Genomic DNA, 17,149 nt, shown 5'->3' on the forward strand with positions numbered 1-17,149 from the left:
TCTTGATCTGAATTACAGAGAACTAAGCAAGGAGATGATTTAATGAGTAACTTTGTCATGTTGCCATTTTGCCTTAGATGAAATATTTGCTCTTGACTATCTTTACATTAAAAGGGAATATGGTTAGTTTCAAATAAACATGAACAAAATCATCAATATATTGAAACTAAAATCTATTAACTTCGTATTTTCACAAAAATACACATTACAAATATGAATTCATTTTAAAATGTGAATACATTTACTCGTAAATAAAATAAATGCTGTGAAGAAACAAAATGTGACAATAAAAGGCCTAAACTATTTGGCATATACCAAATCAAGTACAAACAAGAAGATTTCAAACAATGACTACATAGGAATGTCCACATGATACAGAATAAATTGTCAAAATGATTTAACTCATAATAAATAGGCACTTCAATAAAGTACACATTTACACTGTCATTCTGAATGCTAGGGCATCACAAAGATGTATGGCTTTATTATAATGGATAGAAGATGGCAACTACTTAGAACCCAGTGCCAACATGGATTATAACAAATCCAGTGAGTATTTTGTTTTTCAATTATTCATAGAAAATTTAATCCTGATTAAGTATCCTTGGGCAGGAATTCATGAGTAGTTGATGACTGAAACCAACATTTATTTGAAATGCTTCTGTTAATTTAATCTGTGTATATGGCTTAATTATGATTGAACCCTCAGTGTAAGAGAAATGAATTATATCAGGATTAAAATTCTAGTACCACATCACACATCCTTTCCTAAAAAAGCCAAGCCTGCTGTGTTTATTACTTTAGTGTTGCCACCTCTGTAAAGCCTCAAAAATAAATGAGATAGCATTTTGACTGTTATATTTTTAGTAGCATTCCTCTCAAAAGTGTTAGACAAAACCTCATTACTGCTTAAGTTAACATACTGTTCAAGTTAACAATACTGGTGCTCCTCCACCTCCCCAAAAGTGCTCTCTCTTACTGAAGTTAGCTGTAAACATTTTACAATGGTTTCCTGGAGCAATCTTGTTTTTCAAGTCTTTTTCACTTAACACAAAATGCATATTCTTTACAGAATAAAAAAAAGTTAGCATAATATACTGAATAAAAGTTATCAGAACCAGCCTAATTCAGATTTGTTTGAGCTTGTAGCCATTTAAAGGATTTTATTGGGCCTTCAATCTTAATATGGGTACAAAATCAGGAAGTTCTTGAGAGTAAAAATGCCGTGTCAGAACGGGAAACATTAGGTTTGTTCTCTTTTGTTGTCATACAACAAAATCCAATATTTTTATACTTTTTTTTGTTGGTACAGGAATGTACCTAATTTGGAGGCTTGTTCAGATCCAATGTCAGTGATATGCTCTGTCTTAATGATTCAGTTTTCACCTGATGAAAGCAGCTGAATTTGGGTCATTATTTCACTGTACTCTTTCCTAAATATTCCTCAGAAGTAATGTCGACTTTTATGTCCAGATGCCACGGTCAATGGCAATGTCACAGATGACAGAGAAGACACTTCCCAATATAGACTATGAGACAGAAAAAGTCTGTAGAGGATAACCATAGAGATAGACTGGCAGAGGATAACACCTATGGTAATAACCTAAAGAAAAAAAAGGGAGTGGAAAAAGAAAAAAGTGAATGGTTTCAACAAAAGAATAAAATAACTTTGTTTTTATAAGCACAATGAAGCTTACTGCACACCTTTTGCTACTGCAACGGTTGCAAAAAGGGAACACAGGTCTGGGATCCAGTGACTCTTTACTAGTAGTCCTGGATCTTCACTAATTCAGTGGGTAGCCCTGGACAAGTCTCAATCTTTCTGTCTGTGACTGGCCTTTGAAAGCTCAGCTTTGTAGTTCACCACCACGAAGGTTTAGATTCACAAGAGGAACGTAGGTGCCTGCATTTGACATTTAGGCACTATTGGCATTCACAAAACCATTGCTCAATTGCTATTTAATCACATATTTGGCAATATTTCCACTGTTAAAGTCCACAAGGCATCTCAAATTCTGCCAGTGGTCATCCTCAAAACCACTTAACTCCTGAGACCACTGAGCTAGTTGGAGCACATCTAAATCCTGCTGGAAAGGGATAACAAGTGGAGTTCCTCAAGGGTCTGTTTTGGGACCAGTACTGTTCAATATCTTCATCAATGATGTAGATATTGGGATAGAGAGTATGCTTATTAAGTTTGCAGATGATACCAAACTGGGTGGGGTTGCAACTTCTTTGGAGGATAGGGACATAATTCAAAATGACCTTAGCAAGTTAGAGAAATGGTCAGAGGTAAACAGGATGAGGTTTAATAAAGAGAAATGCAAAGTGCTCCACTTAGGAAGGAACAATCAGTTCCATACATAGATGGGAAGCGACTGTCTAGGAAGGAGCATGGCAGAAAGGGATCTAGGGGTCATAGTGGACCACAAGTTGAATATGAGTCAACAGTGTGATGCTGTTGCAAAAAAAGCAAATATGATTCTAGGTTGTATCAACAGGTGTGTTGTAAGCAAAACTCGTGAAGTCATTCTGCCGCTCTACTCTGCACTAGTTAGGCCTCAGCTGGAGTACTGTGTCCAGTTCTGGGCGCCACATTTCAAGAAAGATGTGGAGAAATTGGAAAGGGTACAGAGAAGAGCGACAAGAATGATTAAAGGTTTAGAGAACATGACCTATGAAGCCAGGCTTCATGAACTGGGCTTGTTTAGTTTGGAAAAAAGAAGATTAAGGGGGGACATGATAGCAGTTTTCAAATATCTAAAAGGGTGTCACAAGGAGGAAGGAGAAAATTTGTTCCTCTTGGTTTCTGAGGACAGGACAAGGAGTAATGGGCTTAAAGTGCAGCAGGGGAGGTTTAGATTGGACATTAGGAAAAAATTCCTAACTGTCAGGGTGATCAAATATTGGAATAAATTGCCAAGGGAGGTGGTGGAATCTCCCTCTCTCGAGATATTTAAGAGCAGGTCAGATAGACATCTGTCAGGGATGGTGTAGACGGAGCTTGGTCCTGCCTTGAGGGCGGGGGGCTGGACTCGATGACCTCTTGAGGTCCCTTCCAGTCCTATTATTCTATGATTCTATGATCTCACACAAAGCTTGTTGGGATTTTCAGGAGGCAGGGCCAAGTCTTGCATTTTAGCAAGTGGCATGCTGCCTTATGTTCTGCAGGCCAATAGTCAGAGCACTCACCCAAAATGTGGGAGGCCTGGGTTCGAATCCCTCCTCTGCTCAATCCAGAGCAGGAATTTGAATCCTGTTCTGCTTCCTCCCAGATGCATGCCCTAACCACTTGGTCAAAGAAGGGTTCTCCGGGGTGCATCTCCCTAAATCTCTAAAGATGAAGCTGAACGTAGTCATTCGCCGAGAGAGAATGGGTGAATAACTACAAACTAACAGAGCACTATCATGCCTAATGTCCCCTTGTTAATCTATCTTAGCAGGTATGTAGTCAACTAGTGACTCCATTAGCCCCCCCCCCCTCGCTGCCTCTATCAGAGAGAAGAACTGAATCCCATCTCAAGAAAGTTGATCAACCCCTCCCCACCAGCACGAAGGTTTCTTTTGCTGGCTGAAAAACTAATGTCCTAACCAAGGCAGCGAGAAGGGCTAAATTTCTTCTATATTATAATAGCATAGTATCCATTATCCTCCCAACAATTATTAGGTGTCAGAAAATTTTTGCACATTCATATACATGCTGCATTAACCATAAGCAATGAGAAAACTCTGCTCTGGAATGATATACTCACCTACCTGAGAATGATGGTGTACATTATCTGAGAGTGCGTCTACACAGCAGGGCTTAGCTCAATTTGCGTAGCTTATTTCAAGTTATGTCAATTGTGTATCTTATTTTGAAATAGCTTATTTAGAAATTTGGAGTGTCTACACAGCATTTATTTCAAAATACAGCACTCTTCCTCCGACTTCCCTTATTCCTCGTACAATGAGGGTTACAGGAGTCTGAGTAAGAAGTCCTCCAGCTTGGCAGTATTTTGACATTATTATGAAATAACCGTCTGCTGTGTAGATGCAGACTAAGTTCTTTTGGAATAGTGCTAGATATTTCGAAATAGTGTTGCAGTGTAGACGTACCCTGAGTGTGTCAAGCTCTACATACTAGCACCCTTGCTCACAGCAGGTTAAAGCAACAAGAAAGCCAAGTAAATCCATCTATATTTTTTAAGAGTTTACAAGCCGAATTTCAAATTTGGAGAAAATCTTTTTATGCAAAGAACACAGTTCAGTGGTGGCTTTCCTGATCCCCCTAGCCACACTTTTTTTTATTTTAATTTTTTTAAGGAATTACCCTAAAAGTCTCCCCAGAGATTTTATTACTTATTTAAACGAAGTTGGCAAAGAGACAAAAATTTGTTTTTACTGGATCCATTTTTGCTTTACATTAGCAAGCATTTCCTGCTTCTTCCTACAAATGATTACCTTTACATTTTATAGGGCATACGAAGTTTCAACCACATGGCTCTCATTTGCGTTAGGGAGAGCAGTAGGGGTAAAAGTTCACAGGTTACTATGGGAATGTAAAGGTTAAAGACCTCGGAGAAAGAGTTTTCTAATAAAAGAACACTCAACAGAAGGAACACCTCCTGTATATTTTATGCAAAATTTCTAATCAAATTCTACATTTTTATCTTGCCCATACATACCTTCTCTCTTTGATAGTCTCTAAATAGCATAGAAATGGTTGCAAGACCTGGGTGGCACAAAAACCACAGAATACAGCCCTGAAAGAGAATAATGGCATTTGATATAATTTACTCTAATTTCAGTACAGAAAATAGATATGACAATGGGGGAAGGGGAGTTACATTTACATGATTCCATCTTTACTTTACATCCTGAATACTCATTGTTCTGCAATCAAGCAGATTTAAAAAAAAAATCACAGTTTATGCTTATGCTAATCACATCAAATTTAACCATTCAGTGTATACCAAAATAATATAATTTATTTAATCAAATGAAACACTTAATCATGAACACTCCCATGGGGGCAAAAGCATGATCCAGTCAATAGTATAACACATACACATTTACAAAGAAAGAGATTAGTTTTCCAGATGTGACCCTTACTTTGGTAAAGGTAATATAAAACTCCCTTTTGAGTGTACTTCTCTCCACTGTGATGATCTGGTAAAGACCACAGGCCAATGAGAGAGATAGGAAAACTCTTAGACTAATAAGAAGTCCACTTGCTAAACTGTGGTGTGAATGGTAGCTGTGGTGATTAGTATCTTCAAACTGTTCCCAAATTAGTAAAATACTCTGCAAAACAAGAACAAAGTACACTTAGAGTAAATATTGTACCTACAGGTTATATTTCTTCCTATAATAAACAGTTATCTATTTGATTGTGATGCCAGCTATCAACACAAGTGCCACGATTCTGTCTTCTTGCCTGAACGTACTCACGATACCAAAAGCAACAAAGCTAGAACTGTTCCTTGGGGACCACCGATTAACACATTAAGTGCAACTGCTGCTTCTGTTAGAAGGGAAGGAGTTTGAGGGTATGTCTACACTGTAGCACTATTTTGAAATAACTAGCACTATTCCGAAATAACTTAGTCCGTGTCGACACAGCAGGCAGTTTTATTTCGAAAGAGTGTCAAAATACTGTCAAGCTGGAGGACTTCTTACTCCAACTCCTGTAACCATCATTGTAAGAGAAATAAAGGAAGTCAGAGGAAGTGCTCTTTCAAAATAAGCGCTGTGTAGGTGCTCCCTATTTCAAAATAAGATACGCAATTGACATGAAATAAGCTACGCAAGTTGAGCTGAGTTAAGTCCTGTAGTGTAGACGCACCAAGTCTTTACCTTCCTTAATTTTTTGTAAGTCACTGATTTACAATTTCAAATAATGCAGACACCTACAGCTGCAAAACTATGGTTTAACTTCATATTCTCCTTCAGTGAACCTGATGGAGAACCACAATCTTATGTCCACTGAAGGAGATTTGACAATTGACTTTAACAGGAGCAAAATTAGGCTCATAAGAACTAGCTCTCAAAACACTGACATCCCGAACCTTTTTCTGAGACTTTTTCTGAATCACAGTCCACTGAAACCAATGGGAAAACTCCCAACTGAGTTCTGTAAGGTTTGGGCTCAGGCTCATACTTGGCAGGGGACACCACCAGCTACTATTAAGAGAGTTCCAAGACACCATTAAATTTCTGTTCGGGACTAGTACTAGTTACAAAGATGACCAAAAATCTTGTGCCAGTCCACTTCTTGCTTCTTTCCAATAGTAGCAGCCGTATGCCTACAACATTACTTTCATCACTGTTTCTTTTTTCTCTCTACTCCTTCACTTCTCTGTGCTTCTCTTCTCGATTTTTAATTACTTTAAGGCACTGCAAAGGATCAGCAAGGATGGATGTTTCCTCCACTAAGATTTACTATATCAAAGATTTATTCGCTATTCTAAATTGACTATTTAATTACATTAATTCAACTCATTTCAGTATCTGTTCTAGATAACTTTTATATTTGCAGGACCAATTCTGCATCCATAAAGCTCAGGAATTCTCCAAATGGATCTGAAAGACTAGTAGATAATTCACAGGTCTAATCTCAGGAGCCTAAATTGAAGGCACTAAATAGTAAAGGATAGTGGATGTATTATTGCCTGTTACATACTATTGCTTTATTATTTTCTCTGCTCAAGTGTTTAAACAACATTGAAGTTCTTGATGTTCACCAAGCATAAAATATAGAAATAGGATGTTCCCAGTTCTGTCATACTTATCAATACACTTCTGCCAAAAATATCAATAGCAGCTGCTCCTACAGCTTGGCTACAGTACAGCAAAAATAATCAGAAATACAAACCTGGGTTACAACTACCACCACAGCAATGCCCGTGGATGCTGGGGTGGAATCCCACTGAAGGGGTCTGCTTTGAGATTTCTTCATTCTGCCTATTGTCCAGCCCATACACAAACTCAGCAACAGGTACAGCATTTGTATCTGACAGACTATGTCACACACTAATGGGAAGGAAAGAAAGTTAATATAGTCACAAAACATAGTAGCAAATCCTTTCTCTAGCAGAAAAAAAAACTGTCAAGTGGCAACTGTATGGTACACCAGGACACTTAATTAAGAGTGAAAAATATACTGAACACTGTATAGACTTTGAGACTGACTATGATTTTCATGCTGTGGATAATTATCTATGAGAAATTTTATTTAATCACTTGTGAAGGGCTCAATGCAGGCAGATGATTATTACGCACAAACACAGAAACCCACTGAAGACAGAGACAAAGAAGGGGTGTCAACGAGTAGTTGACTATCAGATTAACTGATAAGCCAAAGCTTGTTGACTACCTGCATTCCCCACCCCCTGCGCTGCATTAGAGTTAGCTATGGGAGGGAGGCAGCAGGAGCCAGTGCTGGGGGAAGCCAGTTTAAAAGCCAGTTCCCCCAGCACTGGCTCCACAGTGCTCCCTATCAGAGGCAGCAGCAGGGGGTTGGAGTAGGGCACAGGGGAGGCTGCCACAAGGCAGCCTCTGTCCCTGTGGCAGGCCCAGGTCCACCATGCAGAGGTCCGAGCTCCTTGTGGACTAAGACTGCTTCACAGCAGAAACCAATGTCCGGGGAGCGGAGGGAGGGAGAGGAGGGTCTGAGCTCCTTGCAGACCAAGGCTGCTCCGCATCCCTGGGAGCTACATGCCAGCCCCACCCCCAGGGACTATTGAATAGTTGTGTAACTGATAATATTTTGTGTGGTCACACGACTACTCAATTATATGATAGCTAACATACCTAAACTAAGCATGGGCTTCAAGTCCACTTGCACAAATCTGTTTCTAAGGTCAGGGAACTAAAACTGAAGTCAATATATCAATCAAGAATTTTTTACCCTGCAAACTTAAAATATATTAGAATGGGTTATCTTATTTACTCAGCATGATTTTCATTTTCAAGATCAGATTCTTACAGTGTAGTTTATATAATTTAAACTGTAGCTTTTTAAAGCAACAATACAGCAACCTGAACAGAAAAATATGGTCAGGGCAAATTCTACTATCTAAATACTGACTAATTAAATGGTGGAAGTGAAGACATTCATATTTTAAATGCAGGCATAGTTGGAAAAATTACTATATTCAATGGCACTGTGATGTTTACCAACCCCATACTGGGCAAGGGCAGAAAGAATTGACTGATTGGCCATGGAGATAGGAAAAGAAAAGAACCCTATTCTGTGGCTGAGGCACCTACTCCCATGGTCAAATTTGAAGAAGGATGGGGAGAGCACTCCATCTGTGGTAAGTAATCAAGATGATTACAAAATGTGGTGCAGTAACGATTCCAGAAGGGACTTCTCTATTAAACAGAAAACACTCCTTCCCAAGTCGGAGGACACTGGATTTGCAAGGTCTGAGGTCTTCTACTGGGTGGTGAAATGGCTCATTTTAAAAGTAGCTTGATCAGCTGGTGAATGGGAAAGATGTGTCCAGGCCTCAATGAGGTAAGAGAAAACCTGAGGAAAAACTTTAGTTTTTTGTTTGTTTGTTTCTGAGCTGTTTACAGAATAACTGAAGACTCCTAACCTAGCTGACCCTGACCAACAATTAATGTGGAGTGTTAGTCCTTGCTAAACTTTTGAATTAAAATAAAGTCACTCCTCCAATTTCTCTATGGGAAGTTGTCCATTTTTGTACTTCTGCTGGGCCCCATCTACATGTACAAGTATCTTAAGCAGAAGCTCTGACCCCTGTGTGGGTTTGTGTGCTATCATAAGAACGGCCAACGGTCAGACCAAAGGTCCATCTAGCTCAATATCCTGTCTGCCGACAGCGGCCAATACCAGATGCCCCTGAGGGAGAGAACACAACAGGGAATCATCACATGATCCCTCTTTTGTCATCCACTTCTAGAAAAACAGAGGGACACCATTCCTACCCACCCTGGCTAATAGCCATTGATGGACCTAACCTCCACAAATCTATCTAGCTCTTCTTTGAACCCCGTTAAAGTCCTAGTCTTCACAACATACAACATCCTCTGGCAAGGAGTTCCACAAGTTGACTGTGTGCTGAGTAAAGAAAAATGTCCTTTTGTTTGTTTTAAACCTGCTGCCTATTAATTTCGTTTGGTGACCCCTAGTTCTTATATTGTGGGAATAAGTAAATAATTTTTCCTTATTCACTTTCTCCACACCAATCATGATTTTATAGACCTCTATCATATCCCCCCTTAGTCTCCTCTTTTCAAAGCTGAAAAGTCCAAGCCTTTTTTCTCTCTCTTCATGTGTATTACTTTACATTTATCAACATTAAATTTTATTTGCCATTTTGCTGCCCAATCACTTAGTTTGGTGAGATCTTTTTGAAGCTCCTCACAGTCTGTTTTGGTCTTAACCATCTTGAGCAATTAGGTATCATCTGTAAATTTTGCCACATCACTGTTTACCCCTTCCTCTAGATCATTTATAAATAAATTGAATAGGATTGGTCCTAGGACAGACCCTTGGGGGACCCCACTCTGAAAACTTACCATTTATTCCTACCCTTTGTTTCCTGTCTTTCAACCAGTGATCAGTCTATGAAAGGACCTTCCCTCTTATCCCATGACAACTTACTTAACTTAAGAGCCTTTAGCAAGGGAACTTTTTGGAAGGCTAAGTACACTATAGCTACTGGTCTGCTCTCGTCCACATGTTTGTTAACTCCCTCAAAGAACTCAGCAGATAGTAAGGCATGATTTCCCTTTACAGAAACCATGTTGACTTTCCCCCAACAAATTATGTTCATCTGTGTGTCTGACAATTTTATTCTGTACTACAGTTTCAATTAATTTATCTGGTACTGACGTTAGACTTAATGGTCTGTAATTGCAGGATCACCTCTAGAGCCTTTTTAAAATATTGGTATCACGTTAGCTATCTTCCAGTCATTAGGTACAGAAGCTGATTTAAAGGATAGGTTACAAACCATAGTAAATAGTTCCACAATTTCACATTTGAGTTTTCAGAACTCTTGGGTGAATGCCATCTGGTGCTGGTGAATTATTACTGTTATCAATTTGTTCCCAAACCTCCTCTAATAACTCAATCTGGGACAATTCCTCAGATCTGTAACCTAAAAAATTGGCTCAGGTTTGGGGATCTCCCCAATATCCTCAGCCATGAAGATGAAGCAAAGAATTCATTTAGCTTCTCTGCAATGACTATCATCTTTGAGTGCTCCTTTAGCATCTAGATCATCCAAGGACCCAATGGTTGCTTAGCAGGCTTCCTGCTCTTGATGTACTTAAAAACATTTTACTATTACTTTTTGAGTTTTGTGCTAGCTGCTCTTCACACTCCTTTTTGGCTTTTCTTATTATATTTTACACTTAATTTGACAACATTTATGCCCCTTTCTATTTTCCTCACTAGGATTTGACTTCCACTTTAAAAAAATGTCTCTCTCACTGCTCTTCTACTTGGTTGTTAAGCTATGGTGGCATTTTTCTTGTTCTCTTACTGTGTTTTTTAATTTGGGGTATACATTTAAGTTGGGCCTCTATTACAGTGTCTTTGAAAAGTTTCCATGCAGAGTTTTTACTTTTGTCACTGTATCTTTTAATTTCTGTTCAACTAACCTCCTCATTTTCATGTAGTTCCCCTTTTTGAAATTAAATGCCACAGTGTTGCACTGTAAATGTTTTTCCCACCACAGGGATATTAAATTTTATTACATTATGGTCACTATTTCCAAGCAATCCAGTTATATTTACCTCTCAGATTCTGTACTCCAGTTAGGACTAAATCAAGAATTGCCTCTCCCCTTCTGGGTTCCAGAACCAGCTACTCCAAGAATCAGTCATTTAAGGTATTAAGAAATTTTATCTCTGCATCCCATCCTGAGGCAACGTGTGCTCAGTAAATATGGGGATAGTTGAAATCCCCCACTATTATTGAGTTTTTTATTTTGATAGCCTCTCTAATCTGCCTTTGTATTTCATAGTCACTATCACTATCCTGGTCAGATGGTCGATAATATATCCCTACTGATTTATTCTTACTATGGGAGCATGGAATTACTATCCATGGAGATTCTATGGAACACTGTGACTCTTAAGATTTTTACTTCATTTGATTCTACATTTTCTTTCACGTATAGTGCCACTCCCCCACCAGCACGACCTGAAACACTCTTTCCAGAGTCTTCATCACACTGCTTTCTTCATCATCCATTTCTCTCATCAGGCTGTCCAATAGCCAGAAAAATCACTGTTGGAGTCTCACATTCAGAAGCTGCTTAAACTTAAAAGGATCTGCTGACTGCACACTAGGGATGCAAATGGTTAACTGGTAAGCATCACCCGCAATGGCTGATGCTTACCTACCAATTCTGGTTACCCAATGGAGGCTGTAGCAGCTCCCCACCTGCTGTGGGTGGGGGATGCTCTAGCCTAGCCGGAGCAGCCCCCGTCCGCAGCCAGCCCAGTCTAGGTGCACCCCAGACTGGCGGGAGCAGCCCCTTCCCGTAGGGAGGGGGTGTTACGTATATCAGTTGAACAATTAAATGTGATAGTACATCCCTACTGCACACAGTGTTTGATGTCAATTCATGTGAGTGAAGTTACATGCTTAAAGTGTTGTAGAAGCAGGCCCATAGGCTGTACATGATATTGGGATAAGGTCTGAAGCAGGTATCAGGAGCGATATCCTGCCTGCACTGAAGTCAATGTGAGTTTTTTCACAATTACAGTGTAGCCAGGATTTCTGCCTTTACATGAAAAAAAAAAATCTGCTTTGAGAGCAGTAACAGCTAGAAGAGATTATTGCACTTTTGCAACCTGCACTTGATATTATCTATTCATCAGAGCTGTGATTGCTGCAGTAAGAAATCTTCAGTATTTCTTTCCTTTCTTCCCTCCTACTTCTTTTGGAATCTATGATCATAAAAAGAAAGGTGTAGAGAGGAAATCTCTTGGAGCCAAACACCTTTCAAATTAAATGTTTCTTAAAAGCAAAGATGATGGCACAAAGAATAAACTATTATCTTGAATTAAGAGGATATGACAGTCAAGGAGAGGGGGAGCCACTTGTAAATACTAATAGGGATGTAAAGAATGTACAAAAATAGTAACTGTGTAACCGATCAAAATTTTATCAGTTACATGGTTAGATGTTTTACCCAGAGATGTAGGGGTAGGGAGGACAGGGTGCCCCCATGCTTGGAGTCTCAGCTGCTGGCCCCACTTTGCAGGCTCTGCTACTGGTGGGGTTGCAATTACTGGCCCCTCTCCTAAGGTCCTGGCTGCCAGGTCTGCACCACGGGCTCTGCTGCTGGCAGCATCCTGGCATGCATGGGGTTCCAGCTGCCAATCCCTCTTTTATGACCCTAGTGGAATTTAGCCATTAACAGAAACCAAGAAGCATCAGAGTATCAGTTAACTCGTTAAACTCTTACATCCCTAATACTAACCCAAGGAAAGAATCTAAAATCACAGTACATAGCAACCCATAATGTACAGGAAAGAGCATAGCAGTGGCCTAGCAAAGAAGTTATGAACAGGCTCATATACTCTATCTAAGCTCATCTCTAGTGACCAAAGAAAATGTTTAATCACATGGCTGATGCACAGTCAGCATGGATTCACTGGTTTAACTATTCAAAACTAAGGATTAAATGTAAGCTACTGTGGGAGCAGCTGCCACCAAGAGGCTGTTAATTCCAACTGCAAGTATTACAGACTGGATACTATTTGTTGTTGGCCAATGAGAGACAGCATGCAAAATTATATGCCATGTTACAGTGGCAAGGAAAGAAAATATCTGCCATCCTTATGGCTAAAACAAACACTCCTACAATCATGGTTTTACAATTCAATCACAATTATCAAAGAAGTGCAATAATTAAGAGAGCCCTTTATTTTGCACAGAAATTGAATCCTTGCTCTTTAATTAAATGGAATTTTATTCTATTAGAATCTCCACAACTTAGTAACAACATGATCAACAGTGGTCAGATTTTTGCTCACTGAATGGATCAGAAATTGGGGGCCAGCATAAAACCTGCACAGGTCCTAACTCTTCAGCCAGTTTATAGCCAGATTAAAAAAAAAAAATCTTATTACAGATCCATGTCAACCAAACTATGGGCTCTACTTCATCAGGTGTATATTTAGTGTAAATATTCTATGAAGGTGACAGTAGGCTAAGTTATATTTGCATAATTTCATCACTGATCTTCAAATCCTTTATTCAAGTTTTGAGCAAACTGTCACTGGACTCGACTATTAATATAAATCTCAACACCTAAACAAATGGGCAGTAGACGGGATGTTCGGACTTCTTATCTAGCTTTTGCCATGGAATCTCACTGGTGGAGTTCTCTTTTATCTGTTGTATCTACCTGTGGATAGCTAGGTTTATTCATCCAGCTAACTTGTAGGTGTCTGGCAATTTTTTTCAAGCCCTCTTTTTTAAGATAGAAGATCACACAAACAAGTGACTTAATGGTCACTGAGCAAATTGAATACTAGACCATGCAGGCTGCACTAGAGCCCCCCAAAAGATTCCAAAGGACTTCCAATTTGGCTGCCAGAGGTCTGTGGAAGTCCAGAACAGCAGGATAGGATGTGTGATGACCTGTGAGGAGGCACTTTAAGAATCTGAATAGTAAAATATGTTTCATCTAAATGCCAGTTTCTTGGAAAGTTTCAGTAAAATGGAAAGGCAATGTATTATCTCAGAAAACCCCCCCTCTATATTCCTATCCAGAGCTTCACAACAATCAAAACAGCGGCAGCCTGTGAAGAAGCCAGCCAAGATTATACATAACCAGTACATGTTAGGACATGATGCTTCAGGGTGTTTTGCTTCCAATTCAACATTCAGCAAAGCTGGATGAAATCAAGAAAGCTACTTTGTGCTAATATTGGTGTTAGGGTAATTTTTGGCACAGCTCGAATCTTAAAATGCTTGTGCCATAAAAAGACATAAATTTTCCATGAAAACCAATTATATTTAATTAGATAGATGTACAGCTTCCATAAAATGGATACAGATTTTTAAAATGCTTCAATACTCAAGAGAATGCCTATTAATCTGATCCAGCAAAATGATTTCGCACAAGGGTAACCTTACCCATATGACAGCCCTCTAAATTTAACTGGGATTATTTGCATGAGTAAAAGGTATGTGCATAAATATTTGTAAGATTTGGTTTTAAGGCAATCTTAAATCACAACTTAATTATAACACTATTAAAAAACTCAAGGAAAAAAGTCATTATTTTCAAAGAAAAAGCTGCATTTCATCTATTTAAAATGAAGTAGAGATATATAACAGATTAGAATCTGGCTGCAGAGGCTAGCATTGGTTAATATGCTTTAACATAGCAGTTCTCAAACTTTATCAACTTGACCCCCCCCATTTTGATTTAAAACTTTTTTGGGGCCCTCTACCCTACCCTTTCCCTGCAGCCATGCCCCTTCTCTAAGGCCCTTGCACCTGCTTGCTTTCTCCAACTTTCACCAGGCAGGGTCAGGGAGATTGTGTACGGGTTGGGTGAGGGCTCTAGCTGGAGGTACAGGCTCTGGGATATGTTAGGTTAACAGAATTGTATATTTAATGAGTGCTTGTGATAACATCTTAATGAACACCTGTAATTAATATTAATTGATAATGTGCCTGTATAAGATAAGATAGGTATACGTCATCATAGACATTGCTGAGTCATCATGACTGTCAACTGACTGGTGTACATTTCAAATTTCAGCTGTAAATGAATATTCATGAATCTAGTCTGTTGGCTCAATGAATATTCATAAGGAGAACTTTGTCATGAATAAGTAATTAATATATTTAAGAACCAATTGTTTTAAACCTATGCTAATGCGCATCTTGTACCAACCAATCAATTTAAAGTAAAGCCCTCATGCATATGTATGAGGCTAGTCTATAAAAGCCTGACACACCCGTTGGCGTCGGGATAGGCTTAGGATAGACTAGGTTGCATGAGAGGTGTGATTGGTTACTTGTCCCGTGATGAGAGCTTAGCTTGGATGAGTAAAGTTAAGTTAAGGAGTAGACCAAGCGGAAGGCTTGTGTCTCTCTCTTTTTAGGTTTAGTTTAGTTTAGTGTTTGTTAGATTAGTGATCATCGTCGAGTTTGTCCGTCAGGCCACGTCAGTAACCGCTTATCATCCGTCGTCGAGTCTGTAAGACGGGCGCGTCGGGAAGTAGTTTAGGGTTTTATTTTAGGATAAGTTTAAAGGCACAGTAGTCAGAGTTTAGCTTCCATCATCTGCTCCAGCTGCCCTGAAGAGCAGAAAGAGGCGAACACCATGGAAGGCGATCGTCGCTCTCTATTCCGGTTCTTCGTGGGACTCCTGGTTGTTCCTCTCCAAAGGCCCAGAAGAGCCAGAGGATCGAGGTCGCCAGCGTCGGCGCTGTCTACCAACGAGGGACTCCTGGCTGTTCCTCTCCTGAGGCTCGAAAGAGCCAATAGATTGAGGTCACCAGCATCACATCAATCGTCCCTAGCGCCGAGGACTCTGGTAAACCCCCTATTGTTTGTGGTGATTAATTTTTGTTGATTATTTGAGATAAGATAATATAGTCTTGTGGTCTTAAAATCTATCTAACGTGTTAAGTTTTCATTGACGTGCCACGTCCAGAGGTAAAGAGCACTCAAACGGTGAGAGATACGTATTTGGAGTCGCCTTTGTAATCTTCGTAGTTTTAATTAGGCTAATTGGCATTTTAAATTAATACATTCACATTACTTTGTATAACGGAGCCATGCATGAGGAATCTGGAGCGCAGGAGGTGGCTCAGATTTGGAGTGATTGTGGGGTTCAGGCTTCAGGAGGAAGATTGCGTGTGGGAGGGGACTTGGGTTGGGGCACATATGCTGGAAGCATTTACTGTGGCTCCTGGAAGTGACTGCCAGGTTTCTGTAGCCCCTAGACAAATGGTCAGCCAAAGAGACTCTACATCAGTGTTTCTTAAACTTTTTAAGACTGAGGAACACCAAACAATTTTTTTTAAACGAGGAAAACCAACGATTTTTTTGTTGAGCAAAAAAAGAAAAAAGTCACCTGCCCCTTTAAGGGAAGCCATTTTTGAACTGTTGTTCTCCGCAGCACACCTCCGACTGCCTCGCGGCACACCAATATACCACAGAACACAGTTTAAGAAACATTGCTCTACATGCTGACCTTGCGCCTATAGGTGCTGCTTCTTTGGTTCTTACTGGTTACAGGTCCAGTCACTAGGAACTGCAAAACAAGCATTCAGGTGGAGGCAGTGTGCAGAGACTCCTTTGGCTGCCTAAGCACTAGATTCACAGGGACAAGCAGTCACTTCTGGGAGCTGCATAGAACCAGGAAAAGTACGGAGCCTGCTTTAGTCTTAAAGGGGGAAGAACTGATGGAACCCTTGGAGATTCCTCCCACAGACACCAGCTTGAGAAGCCACAGCTTTAACAGATTATTTCTCTACATTACTCTGCATAAATATGTTGAGCAAAGTACATTTTCTTAAGCATACTCACATTCTGCCAGACTTCCCATAAAAGGTGCCCCTATTCCATCTTTAGCGTAACTAGTAAAAAAAAAAAAAAAAGCCAGGAGATAATGGTCTAAATTATTCACTAATAGCTGTGTCTCTAAGAATGACAAAAAAGTTAAGTAACTACATAGTTGCAACAAGTCAACCCTACAAATTGTCATGCTCATTATATTTAGCCGTAATGATCTCTACAGCTGTCTACCTTTCTTATTTCAAGGAATAACAAAGGGAAAGATAAATAAAATTACCTTGAGAAATGCAGGTAGTTGGCAAATGCTGAGCCAGCCTGAAACAGTAATGCTGTTGACAGCACCTTCAAGACAGTATGCATAGGTCCACCTTTCTTAAGAGTTTGCCACAGTGATTGAGCACATATGCAAGCAACTATGAAGTATGCTAGGACAAGCAGAAAAAAAAATTCGTGTAATCCTGTGAAAAGAAATGCAGTTTAATAAAGTGAATTATAGCACATAAGTACTACCTAAGATGCTCTTACTTCAAGACAAACAATATTAAATTATCAGGGGATAGCCGAGTTAGTCTGTTACAGAAAAAAACAAGAAATGGTCTGGTAGCACTTTATAGATACCATCTACATGTTTTG

The 17,149-nt window shown here is 39.5% G+C and overlaps 1 protein-coding gene across 3 annotated transcripts in view; it reads right to left on the reverse strand.

The window, feature by feature from the left end:
- Nucleotides 1–218: 218 nt before the first annotated feature.
- GPR180 (G protein-coupled receptor 180) overlaps nt 219–17,149 on the reverse strand; it is a 34,491-nt gene continuing 17,560 nt past the window's right edge. The window contains exons 4-9 of one of the 3 annotated variants that reach the window (XM_075918818.2): nt 16,794–16,941; nt 16,529–16,578; nt 6,857–7,014; nt 5,095–5,286; nt 4,668–4,745; nt 219–1,603 (exon numbers count right to left, since the gene is read on the reverse strand). In XM_075918818.2, coding sequence (XP_075774933.1) covers nt 1,445–1,603; nt 4,668–4,745; nt 5,095–5,286; nt 6,857–7,014; nt 16,529–16,578; nt 16,794–16,941 — 785 coding nt within the window. In that variant the 3' untranslated portion in view covers nt 219–1,444. Of the gene's footprint in view, nt 1,604–4,667; nt 4,746–5,094; nt 5,287–6,856; nt 7,015–16,528; nt 16,579–16,793; nt 16,975–17,149 lie in introns of all 3 variants that reach the window. The other 2 variants (XM_075918817.2, XM_075918820.2) reach the window with 2 other exon arrangements.

This window comes from Pelodiscus sinensis, chromosome 1, assembly GCF_052426305.1.
Source record: "Pelodiscus sinensis isolate ZL-2025 chromosome 1, ASM5242630v1, whole genome shotgun sequence".
Lineage (NCBI taxonomy): Eukaryota > Metazoa > Chordata > Testudines > Trionychidae > Pelodiscus > Pelodiscus sinensis.